Raw genomic sequence first — 12,787 nt, forward strand, 5'->3', positions numbered from 1 at the left:
CAGAATCAATCACCTCACTAACTGAACACAACCCTGCTACTATTTGGAACATGCCCCTTTCAATTACAGATTCACTTACATGTCATGACTGTTGGGTCTGTTGGTTTTCTACAACACTTAGTAGTAAATTATTTGCCATGTAGACATATCACTTCTACCAAAAAATATGATTTATGAGGTTAGTGGTGTTGGACTGCTGTTATTTTGAACTATTTTCAACATGTCACTTTGTACACTATATTACTTTATGCCCAAATATCTGCAAAACAAATGACATCAGTGAGCCTGTTAGCATGATGACAGTAGCATTTTGTTTAAAGTACAGCCTCACCGAGCTGTTAGCATGGCTATAGACGCTGGGTTTTGCTTGTATTATAAACCTCTTATGGGCTAATTTTATATAAACTGTTTTCTTTCTTCTACCTTTTTTTCCTATAAATTATAAATGTGAAAACCTATTAATCATCTTTATCAACAGAAAAATGCCAAACAGTCGCTGGCTTCAGTTTTTCAACTTGTTTTTCTGTTTAATATTGTAAAATTGAATTCTTTTGGGTTTTGACTGTTGGTCGGACCAAGCACTTCCATCTTTGTTTATTCTCCTGACATTTTGACAGACTAGTTAAGCAATTATTTGCAGCATTCATGTTATTTTTCCAAGGACTTTTTTGCCTCGTCTGTTGTGGAACCGCTGCATTCATTGGCCTTTTGCCATTTGAGACACTGTATGTGATAACGAGCTGTACAAATAAACTTCCCTTGACCTTCGAAGTAGGCCTACACAGCAAACATACCGTTCCACATCATCTTTGGCAATGGCTATTTTTAAGACTTCCTTTTTTTGCATAGCATTTGCATCTATCTCTGTGTGCCTCACTACACGTGTGACCTCAGCCAGATATAAAGGATAAAACAGTGACGAAAACAAAGTGTGAGAAAGTAATACTCGAGGTATTCCCGAACACCCTGAAGAACTGGAACACTGTAACCATAAAAAAACAACAACTTTTGTTTGCTCATCCACGTGGCCTGACCTCAGATGGGCTAATAAAGCAGACACTGTTCTCTGTCTCTGAATTGGTAGTAAAACCAGCAGGTTTCCATTTGCTGCCATGAAGGATCTTGGCAACAGACTACTTGGATCAGATCCAAGGAGTACTTAAGGTGTGTATGTAAGCACTGAAGCCAGAAATAGAGAAAGGACTATGTTTTACTTTGGTCGTCAGACTGTAGATACATCACACTACGCAGGCCTTTAGACATACGAGGTGTTCAAGCACGACCCATAAGTCAGCTAAGTATAGTTTTCTTTGTGTAGTACAGTTGATTTACAGAAAAGGTCGCAGAGGCCAGTACTCCCATGTTGAAAACATCAACATGCTGCTACGCAAAGCCCCCTAAAAACACACGCGTCACTAAAGTTGCAGCAGTCGTTTCTTAATGATGCACTTATAAGGACTTGGCAGTCTGTCAGTGTGGTCTCATCAGGTCAAATTGTTGAAAGCAGATTTGAACGCAGGGTTGTTTTTAAAAGGTTTGATTTACATCTTAAATATAAACACAGTTTACGCAGGACAAAAAAAAAGGTTTAGCAGATGGCTTTCTGTAATGGAATATAAATACAACCCTTGTTTTTGCTCTACCTTACCAGGAGATGGTGGCAAAGATCTATTACTTAGTCTGTGAGGAGCATTTAGTCAAAAAATTTCTATCTATCTATCTATCTATTATATCTATATATTATCTAAGTCTATAATTGACTGATTGGTAAAAAACAAAATAATAAAAAAACAGTTTTGGAAATTTATCCATGAAAACACCAATTCACAAACATCTAGACATTTTATTATGAAAATAACACAGAACATAATTTGAGCACATTTTCCTTCTATCATGCAGTAGAGCTGATGGACACACATGAAGAGAGCATTTTGCCGGACAGTCTCTCTGCTACACCTGCAGTGCAGTTCTTGATGTCTGGATGATTCACAGGATGCCACAGTGAGGAAGTGCTGCAGACCATCCACGGTCATTAATATGAATATGACAGCTGATGAACAGTATCTCTATGTGGCTCGGTGAATATATGGTGCTTGTAGGGTTCTGGATGCATGTGTGTGTGAGCTTCTTTTTTGAAGCGTTTGTTGTTTACTTGGCCTCCTGGGCTTTTTTGGCACTTTGTTTCTCCTTTGCCTGGCGAGAAAAAACAACCAAAAACATTTTCATTAGTGTCCAGAAATTAAACAGGAATTAGTGAAGAAAAGTGTATTTAAAGGTCCCATGACATGGTGCTCTTTGGATACTTTTATATAGACCTTCGTGGTTCCCTAATACTGTATCTGAAGTCTTTTATATAGACCTTCGTGGTCCCCTAATACTGTATCTGAAGTCTTTTATATAGACCTTAGTGGTCCCCTAATACTGTATCTGAAGTTTTTTTTTTATAGAACTTAGTGTTCCCCTAATACTGAATCTGAAGTCTCTTTCATATAGACCTTAGTGGTTCCCTAATACTGTATCTGAAGTCTCTTTCATATAGACCTTAGTGGTCCCCTAATACTGTATCTGAAGTCTCTTTTATATAGACCTTAGTGGTCCCCTAATACTGTATCTGAAGTCTCTTTTATATAGACCTTAGTGGTCCCCTAATACTGTATCTGAAGTCTCTTTCACAAAATTCAGCCGTGGTGAAGAATTACAGCCACTAGAGCCAGTCCCACGAAGTGCCATTTCTGAGTCTGTAGCTTTTGAGGAGGGCAGAGGGAGAGAGGGGGGAAATCTTGCCCCTTATGACCTCATGAGGAGCAAGATTGCAGATCGGCCTATCTGAGCTTCCATTATCTCAAAGGCAGAGCAGGATACCCAGGGCTCGGTTTACACTTATCACCATTTCTAGCCACTGGGGGACCATAGGCAGGCTGGGGGAACTCATATTAATGTTAAAAAACCTCAGGAAGTGAAATTTTCATGCCATGGGACCTTTAAGACTCTAATCGCCAATTCTGGGCACACACCCTGCAGACATTTAATTTGAATTACTGTAGTTCTTCAAAGTCATTTTCATTAACTAGATATGGTATGCTTTTTAGACATTACGTTTTTTACTTTGAGGCATTCAACATTGACAAAAGTATTTTATTATTTAATAATGAGAGTCCCTAAAAACTATAAAATATGCCATTGAAAATAAGGATAAATAACCGAAACAATTTTTAATTTCAAGGTACTTTAGTCTTCCCAGGCACGTATACATAGAAAGCATGTAGTGTTGAAGAAAGCCACAGAAAGAAAAGAAAATACCTTTTCCACCAAAGGTATTAACTGTTGGTACTCTGCCAGTGTCTTCAGTAGCTCCATGATGAAAGGAAGGTAGTTGTGCTTTCGTCGGATGTTTTCAATCTGTGAGAAAACGCATAAATCCAAAGAGTGAGGGAAAACTGGGCATGACTAATGTCTACGGAGGAAATCAAAAAGACATCTTGCCTTCAGGAGGAAAACACAGCCTTTACATTTGGTGCTCATGGTTATTCAAAAGGCATTTTTCCACATGAATAATAAAGTGTAGCCTTATGGACCATGCCAGCATCCACATCACAGTCAATGTCACATAGCATACAGCATGTAATAGGAGAGGATGTAGTGTCGAGGAGAACCCCACCTTATATCTTTTAAGTTTCTGATTTTCTTCTTCAATTAGGAGTTGGTACTTGGCAATCTCTGACTGGATGGAGCTGAGAAACGTGCTGCTCTGGTCTGTGTCCATTGGTTCATCCTGAGAACAGAAGGGAGAAAGAAAGGTTTAACACACACACACACACCACCCACCTACATGTATGTATGTACTATTTGGTAGATCAAGCAATCTGTTTGTAACTGATGTTGTACATTGTCCTAAACAGGTCTCTCGAGAATGAGACCCTGTCTCAATGAGATTACCTGTATAAATAAAAAATGGTTGAGTTAAAAAAAATAAGTAAAATGTAGTTTCATTGGTAATAACTAATTATGGCAATAGTGAATCTAATGCAGCAGAAAACCCCACTCCTTGTTTTCACTGTTGAAGTTAAATGTTGTGTTTGCTGACCTCCAGTGGTTGAATGCTTCACCTTGCTGCAGTAATGCGGATGTGTTCTCAGGGTGTGATCAGTGTACATTGAAATCAGTTGTAGGTGTGGTTGGTCACAGGTGCAATAGAGCCCATTTCTGACAACACCCAATAATGATGCTGAGTGTGACATCAGGTGTAACAGACATCAGGTGAAACAGACTACTCCTTTTAACCATAAGCAGGTCAGCAGAACAAGAATGTATAGCTTGGGGTGAAGTAACTCTAAAGGCCCAAAACACCAAGCTGACAGCAGGCCGTTCGGCGTCGGCCTAGATGCTGCCGGCTGTCCCGCACACCCGGCACCAACGACGTCGGCGGTTGTTGGCCAAACAGCCAATTTATCTGATTGGCTGTATTGCTTGAGGACAACCAACAAATGACTGTGAGAGGCAAACACAAGGCTCCTTTTTACTTATCATCTCATCTGATCAATCTAATACACATAAGAGCTTGGAATGTTCCTTCTAAAAAACCCATTGCAAAGGCCCCTCTCTTAAGGGATAAACAGTTGTGATGTCAACTAAACACGGGCTGAAAACTACCAATATTCCTTGACTGCTTATTTGAGATCCACCATATTCCTGACTTTAAGTCTCTTCTTTTCATAATATTCTAAGATCTCCATGATCCATAGTGGGACTAAATGTTGTAGCTCAGTGGTAGATGGTATAATTCGGGTAGATTTCATTAAACCCGGAGCAGTTGTGTCTCACATCATGTGTGGTTGACAAATATGATGCGACTAACATGACAATCAGACTACTGGACGGAGTCCCAAAGAAAAGAAAGACGCAGCATTTCTTTTCTCTTTTTTTTTTATAAAACTTGAGCACAACAAGGTTATCTTTTGAAATCGGATGCATATCACTTGTCGCCAAAGCAGGGAGAAAGTTGTCATGTGTGCACTGGGTTCAGCTCTTTTTCAGCCACTCACCTCAGTAAGCTGGGTCTGGAGCTCTGCAATTTTTCTCTCGTATATCATCTTCCTGTCCGACACAATGGCCATTAGGTTGAATCGGATCTCTCCTTCACTATACCTGAAAGAGTTAAATACAATTTTACAAAGTGACACACTGTCAAGAAATGTAAGGTAGTAAAAGATTTGGCAGAATAGGTTTGCATACACACAGAGAATACTATATTTGCTTTATAAGATTATAAACAATGAAAAACGCTAAATTAATCAAATGAAATGGATAAAAAAGGTTAAATCATTACTGTGTACTGTTTGACTTATTTGCTGTTGGTGTCTCACTACTTGTTTTAAAAAAAAAGTGAAAGAGATTCAATAAAAGCATTAACGTGATAGAAAGCATTTGGTTAACTTAAGATCCATCAAAAATAAATGAACAAAGATATTCACTTCTGTATTCTTTTCTCGATGACTGGGCGAACTGCGCTGATCCAGTCATCCTGGTTGCATGCACCTGGTGAAAAACAGACAGGAACAAATAATACTGCAGGTGCCCGTATATACAGTAACGGGCCTGTACATCATCATAAAACAGACAGTTTTAGAGGAAATGGGCCACGACCTACAAGATTAAATTCAGCTGTGCACAGCAGCACCTCACGCCGAGGGACTTTAAACATTAAACTGCCAATTGTGGCGCTGGAACCATAAAGCAATAAAAATAATATTAACTAATGAGTCTTTCTCTGCTTACCCAGGTCAATTGGTCCCTCTCGGAGTCCATCCAGCTCGTATAGTCTGCCGTTTACAGGAACATAGCTCACAAAGTGAAAAGCGTCCTCGTCCTTTGCTGTTGACTTTGCATCAAATTCAAACATTTGCTGTCTGCCAAAAAATAAATAAATAAAAAAAATCAATCAAAGCAGAAGATAATCATTATGCATTACACAAACAAATGTAGATGCTATTGTATTGGCTATTAACAGAGTAGGGATGTAGGACTCTGCTCCAAGAAATCAAAACTCAAGTCAGTAACTCAATGTGATGTACAGAATGTTAAACATGTTTGTCAATTCAAAAATTAAAAATGTTAAAAAGGTCCCATGGCATGATGAAAATGTCACTTTATGAGGCTTTTTAACATTAATTTGAGTTCCACCAGTCTGCCTATGGTCCCCCAGTGGCTAGAACTGGCGATAGGTGTAAACAGAGCCCTGGGTATCCTGCTCTGCCTTTGAGATAATGAAAGCTCAGATGGGCCGAGCTGGAATCTTGCCCCTTATGAGGGGCAAGGCTACCTCCCCTTTCTCTGTTTTGCCCACCCAAAGAATTTGGCCTACACATGACAGACAGACTTCATGGCTTTCAAAACAAGTAAAATGGACCTTCAACACTAAGTGTTTTGTGAAAGCGCTTATGTGACAACAGTTTTTTTTCTATTCATTACATGAGAGCACTGACAAAGTTTTGGAATGACCTACAAATCACCCGGCCTCACATCTGCCCGTTTCACAAAAGCAGTTAGATAATTAGAAAAATGACTTTTCACAGAATTGGCATGAGGAGCTAAAAATAACATGAAGCCAATCAAACAGACTTTCTCCGGCAGCTGGATATGATAGGAGCAGGAGCTTACCTGGCAAAGCTGTTGTGAACTTGTCGGATCACTTCAGAGTTGCTAAGAGCCAAACCTTTCATCTGAAGAGAGCGGGAGGTGCAGGATTAGAATACGGAGTTTATGGCTGTTGCCTTAAAGATGCAGCAGTGTTATGAAAGGCTGTATGGGACACATTATACTTTCCTTTTTCTAGTAAAAGTCTTGCATCAAATTAGTTTTTTTCAATGCAAGAAAAAAAAAGGTACTACTTCAAACAAATGACTAATTTGTTGCTTCTATATCATGCCTAGAAAAGATTATTTTGTGTAGCAATTCCAGACCTGCTTGTTTCTCCTCATAATTAATTTTTGCCATTTCTTAACTGGTTTAGACTGAAATAAATAAAAACAACAAAGTACGTTTGGCATAAGAAGTCTATCTACTTTGAGCTTTTCCAAATAAACGGAGAAGACAAACTCAAAAATGAGTTCAGCCGGGTTCTTCTGAACATTTGTGGGACAGCCCACTGAGTCATCATGGTTTTGAAGGTAAGAGGATAAAACTGTCAGTGTTAAAAGATGGAGCGGCAAGTTGCTATAGCAATAGCAAGTTGTGCAATAAATTATTGCTCCCAGAAGGAAAGCAGTTTCAACATTTGTTTTGAATGATTAAAATTGTGTATTGCTTATTATTTGCGTTGCCAGCCAAATGCTCTGTGTTACTAAGTTAAAAGGGAAGGTTCATAGTTTAAAAAACATAAACCAAGAAAAAACTATATTGTGTAGACATGTAAATAAATTTAAAAAAGAAAAATTCCATTAACGTACAGCAGCATCAAAACTCTGTGAAAACTCTCTGAACTCTGTCAGTGTGTCCCCGAGCAACATGTCAGGATGGGAGCAGTTGAGCAGAACGCTGACTATTGCCTGCGTGGCACAGGCGTTGTTAATGACCTGAAAACACAGAGAAAATTCACAATAATTAAATTGGACAGATGAAAGAACCCCTTATTGATGCAGATGCATTTAAAAAACGACCACATTACACCCATTGTATATTAAATCATCAAACCCTGAAAAAGTGCAACAGATACCAATTTTATGACTCGTTAATTTTCTGCAAACCTGTGTGGCAAAAAAAAAAAGTTTTAAATCTGAGAATGGTGTGTTAAATCTTACATCCGTATAAAAACGAGAGCTTCTGATATTATGCAAGAAGAATAGTAAGGAGAAGTTCCCTCACATTTGGTTTTGGGTTGTGTGCCTAATATCACAGGCTGGTATACGCGCAGTTTAGTGTCCCACACTTCTTGTAATGTAACCCCACTTGTACAGGTCCTATCCTCTGACCAATGGGCTATCCTAACCATAGACCGTTAATATGAACGGTCTATGATCCTAACCTAAACCACTCAAGGTCAAATGCCCAACCCCCAACCAATCAGCAGGTCTTGGCGTGGCCGTAGTGGAATTTGGGACACTAAACTGCACGAAAACCTCATAGGCTTATGACTGAGTTATATAAGTGCATTGTTAGCAACTAGGTAGCAAATACGGAGAATATGTTTTCATTTTATTTCATTATGATCCTTTTTTGGAGCTATACTAGGCCTGCATGATCGTTATAAAATCACTATCTCGATTCACCCTGTTAATGACCTCATTTTTAAATAACTGATTTTTTTTATGACTTCTCATTTAATTTTACGAGTTGACTGCATCACAAACGTTACTGCTTTCTTCATTTTTTAATGATCCTTTTGGGGCATTTTCAGACTTTATTTTTCGACAGGACAGCTGAAGACATGAAAGGGGAGAGAGAGGGGGAATGACATGCAGCTATGGGCCGCAGGTCGGAGTCGAACCCGGGCCCAGTGCTTCGAGGAGTAAACCTCTATATATGGATGGTTGCTCTACCAACAGAGCTATCTGGCCGCCCGCTACTACTTTCTTCTGTGAGTTTAAAACATGGACTGTATAAAATAGGTTTTAAAGCGCTCACAAGAGCTGCAATGCTCTCCATTCTCTTCATTGAAGCCTCTATGTTTACAGGCTTGTGGTGATGCGCAATGTGCTTTAGGTGCCAAAATAAATCTATGTGTGGTACTGCCAATTTGTTTGGTTTTGTCATGGTTCACGTGTGCAATAAACATTACACTTCGTGAGAAAAAAAATGGTGGCAGAGAATCGTGAAATCAATTCTAAGCTAAAAAAAAACAAAAAAACAATCGTGATTATTTTTCCCTGAATCGTGCGAGCCTAAGCTATACTAGTTAGACACTGAGTCAAATGCATCTGGAAGGACACCGTTGCGTGAAATGATTACAAATGCAGATAGAGTAGGTGACTTTTTCTTGGCTATGGACATATTTATTGGTATTTATACTACAGCTGTAAAGTAACAGTGTCTTAATATTATTTACCTAATATTAAAAGACTTGATGTGTAATATATATATCGATAGATACATAGATAGATAGAATGAGCAAGCTGATACCTGTTTTGCAAAGAAGATGTGGTCGAGCCTTGAATCCTGAACGATTGATCCTGCTGGCTCCTCGCCTGGCTGCCACTTGAAGAGGAAAATCAACCCATGAACTGGTCTGGAACAGAACACATAACGTCAATTTAAAAAGGCCCGTATATATTAAGGAGAGAGCATGCAAAATAATGAAGCTGCAGATATGAACATACTTCAAGTTGTCAAAGTTCTCTGGCTCCATACTCCATATCTCTTCAACCTGGGCGCCTTTGCAACCTGACAAGGACAAGTAAAGCATCACATATTCATGTGATATACACCTGTAGTAGCAAGTGTTTTGACAAACGTTTACCAAGTGACGGGCTGACAGCAGAGCACAACAAATTCATTCATGAGTGAGGGCTGGTTTCACGCGCTGTTGTTTTGAACGCTGAGTAATGCTAGCCAGTTAGCTTGCCTAATTAAGTTACGGCTACGTCTCTCAATACAACATGCAACTTTTTAACGAATGCAACGTTTGGGTGGCTATTTAGAATACATGGGCTCTAAAATATTTGGTTCCATCCTCATGGCATTATTTTTGCAAAGGAAACCAATAGGTAATTAAGAAGTTACCCTTAGCTAGCTAGCTAGCTAGCGCTGTCGGATAGCCACGTTAACGTTGCACGGAATGGGCTGCTAGCGTTTAACTAGTCACTCACCGAATCCTTTAATCAGTTCTGTGAACACGCCCGGGTCACTCTCCATCAGACACCACTCTCCTGCGCTTCCAGCCATTCTTTACAATGCTGTTTATTCAACCTACTGTGCACTACAGCCTCTAGTCGAGCTAATTTCACTGAAGCACTGCAGTGACCCCACCGTGATGCGGTGCAATGTGGGCCATCTGGGGGCGCGCGTTTAATTTCACAGCGTATACCGTCGGTTAATAACATATATTTGAAAACAAATGATTTCAAAATGTTGGCAACAAGAATAGCTTTATAAATATACACGTATCAACATTTGCAAAGAGAAAACTAAAAACGATGACCCAAAAATGACCCTCTTTTGAACTGTAGCCAACCCCCGCCCGCTTACAACGACATAGGTAGCAAATGAAACACTCTTCGGTAAAAACCTAAAAACGTAAAGCCAGACACGGGAGGCTGATGGAGTTTCATTCATATTTTTTAATAATTATAAAAACACATTCGAAGGTATTAAGAAACGTACCTACGCTCATTAATCTTGTAATTATATCACTGATCAGTATCATGATTCATTAGGCTGTTCATACACCTTGGTAAAACCAACTATTTAACTAATATTAAAGAAATTCAGAGACAGATTATGCTAATATATTAGATACATTGACATAGAAAATGCTTAGACGAAGTAAAAAAAAAAAAAATACAAAATGATTCTTTTTTTCACAGTATCCTCTGCAAATATATATATTTCTAAACAATGTGCAATTTTTAAATAAATGTGCATAATGAAATGTGCAGATCTTAGAAGTAGCTGTAATCCTTTAAATCCTAAATCATATAAACAATGACCGCAGATACACTCAGAGAGGATTTACAATCCTACGATGTTCACAGTTTGATGATGTTTAATTCTGAGAGATTGTGCTTTTTTATGACTGTAATATTGTTCAATAATACAACCAAGCAAATGAAAAGTAGTTCCACTATTAACAGGTTTTGTTTAAAAGATGGCAGCTTTAATAATAATAATAACAATAATAGTAATAGTTTACATCACTGGATGGAAATGTATGTAGCCCAACATCAAGTATCCAATGCACTTTGATAAATAAATAACAGACATGCTCAAGCAATGTTCAACTTGTAGCACAAGATCAAGCAAACACTTGTTGAATACAGGATTGACAAAAACTACAAGAACGGTTAGTCATTTAGCGGCCTCAAACTGCCCGCTGCCCGAGCCGTCGGAGCTGGCCACACAGCACGGGGCACACTGTTGGATCAGGGGCAGCAACCTCCCCTGTTGATGGAGTTGTTTGGTATCAGAGCCACCTCCAATGCAGTTTCCATTAATGAAGACTCTCGGCACCTGAACACACAAATCATGGCATAACATAAACTCTTTTAAATAAAAAGAAAAGAAACCGGGTCAATCATGAGGCACCTGACATCCTCATGCAGCAGCCCTCTATCTCCCACTACAGCCTGTCTATGGGGCTCAGCATTTAAACCTTCTCTTAAAAAAGGTAAGTTTGGGAAAAAATTACTTTGTTTTTGTGACTTGTATTAACTTTCATCAACATGTTTCCAATAGCGATGTCCCGAGCTGATCCTGAGGCTCTGTATCGGGGCTGATTTGGGCATATTTTAACAGATCAGTAACAACCAAAATAAAGCCGATTAAAATCTGATCCTTTTCTTTACTGAACTTTTGGAAACCACAGCCCGGTGTCTGCTAATGAATAGCCAGCCTCTACTGTGCCAGGCTCTAATTTTCAAATAGCAAAATGTTGCAGTGAAGAGTGTGTGAATGTTAGTGACTCTGAACTCTGACCACTGGATTTACAGAATGACGTTTCCCAGATTCAGTATACACCAACTCTAGTCTCGCTGTCTTATTAGCAAAAAGCAGTGCACAAAGCATCCAGCTTGGTGGGTCATATCAGGTGATGCTAAGCAATGTTAATTCCATAAGTAACTTAATGGCAGGCCAAAATAAAACATGTCTAGTTAAAGTGCTCTCTCTCTCCAATGTCTGTACCCAGCCACAGATATTTTGTGAGTGAAAAACCTCCAATTTGGGACGCCACTGTATAAGGTGACCTTCATCTAAACTGTATATCTTTGCTATCATCAAAGACTATAGTCTGACAAGGATGCAACTTGCTCTGGGGCCTTGCGTATAAACATTGCGTACGCTGGTATTCAGTTCACAGTGTAATTTATAAAAATTAACTTGATGTGATAATGTGTGGGCCATCCGCAAAGTCTTTTTTGGCTCTAATGTGACGAATTCTAAGTAATATGTGCCAAAACTCTCATCTGGCTTCCACCAGACTAAGCCAAGCTCAATAGATTTGACATTGAGCATTGGTCGGGGGAGCCTGCTCTGTATATTAGGCATAGCTCAAATGACTCTGTACTAGGGCAGGGCAATGTATCGATCTCGCGATATGAGACTAAATATTGTCTTTGATTTAGAAAATATCGTACTATGGTAAGTGTTGTCTTTACCTGGATGTACAGGCTCCATTACAGTAAAGTGGTGTCATTTTCTGAACTTACCAGACTGTTCTATCATTTACTTTTACCCACTAAGTCATTAAATCATTTCTGCAGAAAATTTATCAAAAATCTCATTGTGTAAAAAACATTTTGTTAAAGCACCAATAGTCAAACATACAATATCGCTGCAATGTCAACATCAACGTATTTGGTCAAGAATGTTGTGTATATTTGATTTTCTCTATATTGCCCAGCCCTACTCTGTAAACAATTGGAGAGTCCGTCAACCAATCAGATTAACAATCTGGGTGACGTAGACGTGACAGCGGCATCAACGGGTTGCTGCCCTTCGGTGGAGTTGAATGTCAGTGTTACAAAAGTAACACAATGACAGTAATGTATTCCTTTTCGCTGTAACACAGTAATATGACACATTGGTAATATTATACTTAGTACAATCTCAGTAACGTGAGTTACAACGCATTTTGATG

At 39.0% G+C, this 12,787-nt stretch overlaps 2 protein-coding genes across 5 annotated transcripts in view; both read right to left on the bottom strand.

The window, feature by feature from the left end:
- Positions 1 to 1,823: 1,823 nt before the first annotated feature.
- Positions 1,824 to 10,033, bottom strand: uchl5 (ubiquitin carboxyl-terminal hydrolase L5). Of its 2 annotated transcripts, XM_032527094.1 has the most exons (11): positions 9,801 to 10,033; positions 9,312 to 9,375; positions 9,115 to 9,220; positions 7,446 to 7,571; positions 6,658 to 6,719; positions 5,776 to 5,906; positions 5,472 to 5,535; positions 5,043 to 5,145; positions 3,659 to 3,772; positions 3,301 to 3,399; positions 1,824 to 2,193 (listed from the first exon to the last, which is right to left on the bottom strand). In XM_032527094.1, the coding sequence occupies exons 1-11, from the start codon at positions 9,874 to 9,876 to the stop codon at positions 2,149 to 2,151; spliced, it is 990 nt and encodes a 329-aa protein (XP_032382985.1). In that variant the 5' UTR covers positions 9,877 to 10,033; the 3' UTR covers positions 1,824 to 2,148. The 2 variants fall into 2 exon arrangements, with proteins under 2 accessions (XP_032382985.1, XP_032382986.1); XM_032527095.1 differs by lacking the exon at positions 7,446 to 7,571.
- Positions 10,034 to 10,251: 218 nt separating this feature from the next.
- glrx2 (glutaredoxin 2) overlaps positions 10,252 to 12,787 on the bottom strand; it is a 7,230-nt gene continuing 4,694 nt past the window's right edge. For all 3 annotated transcript variants that reach the window (XM_032527098.1, XM_032527096.1, XM_032527097.1), the window contains exon 4: positions 10,252 to 11,160. In XM_032527098.1, coding sequence (XP_032382989.1) covers positions 10,999 to 11,160 — 162 coding nt within the window. In that variant the 3' untranslated portion in view covers positions 10,252 to 10,998. The remainder of the gene's footprint in view (positions 11,161 to 12,787) is intronic.

This window comes from Etheostoma spectabile, chromosome 9 (genome assembly GCF_008692095.1).
Source record: "Etheostoma spectabile isolate EspeVRDwgs_2016 chromosome 9, UIUC_Espe_1.0, whole genome shotgun sequence".
Lineage (NCBI taxonomy): Eukaryota > Metazoa > Chordata > Actinopteri > Perciformes > Percidae > Etheostoma > Etheostoma spectabile.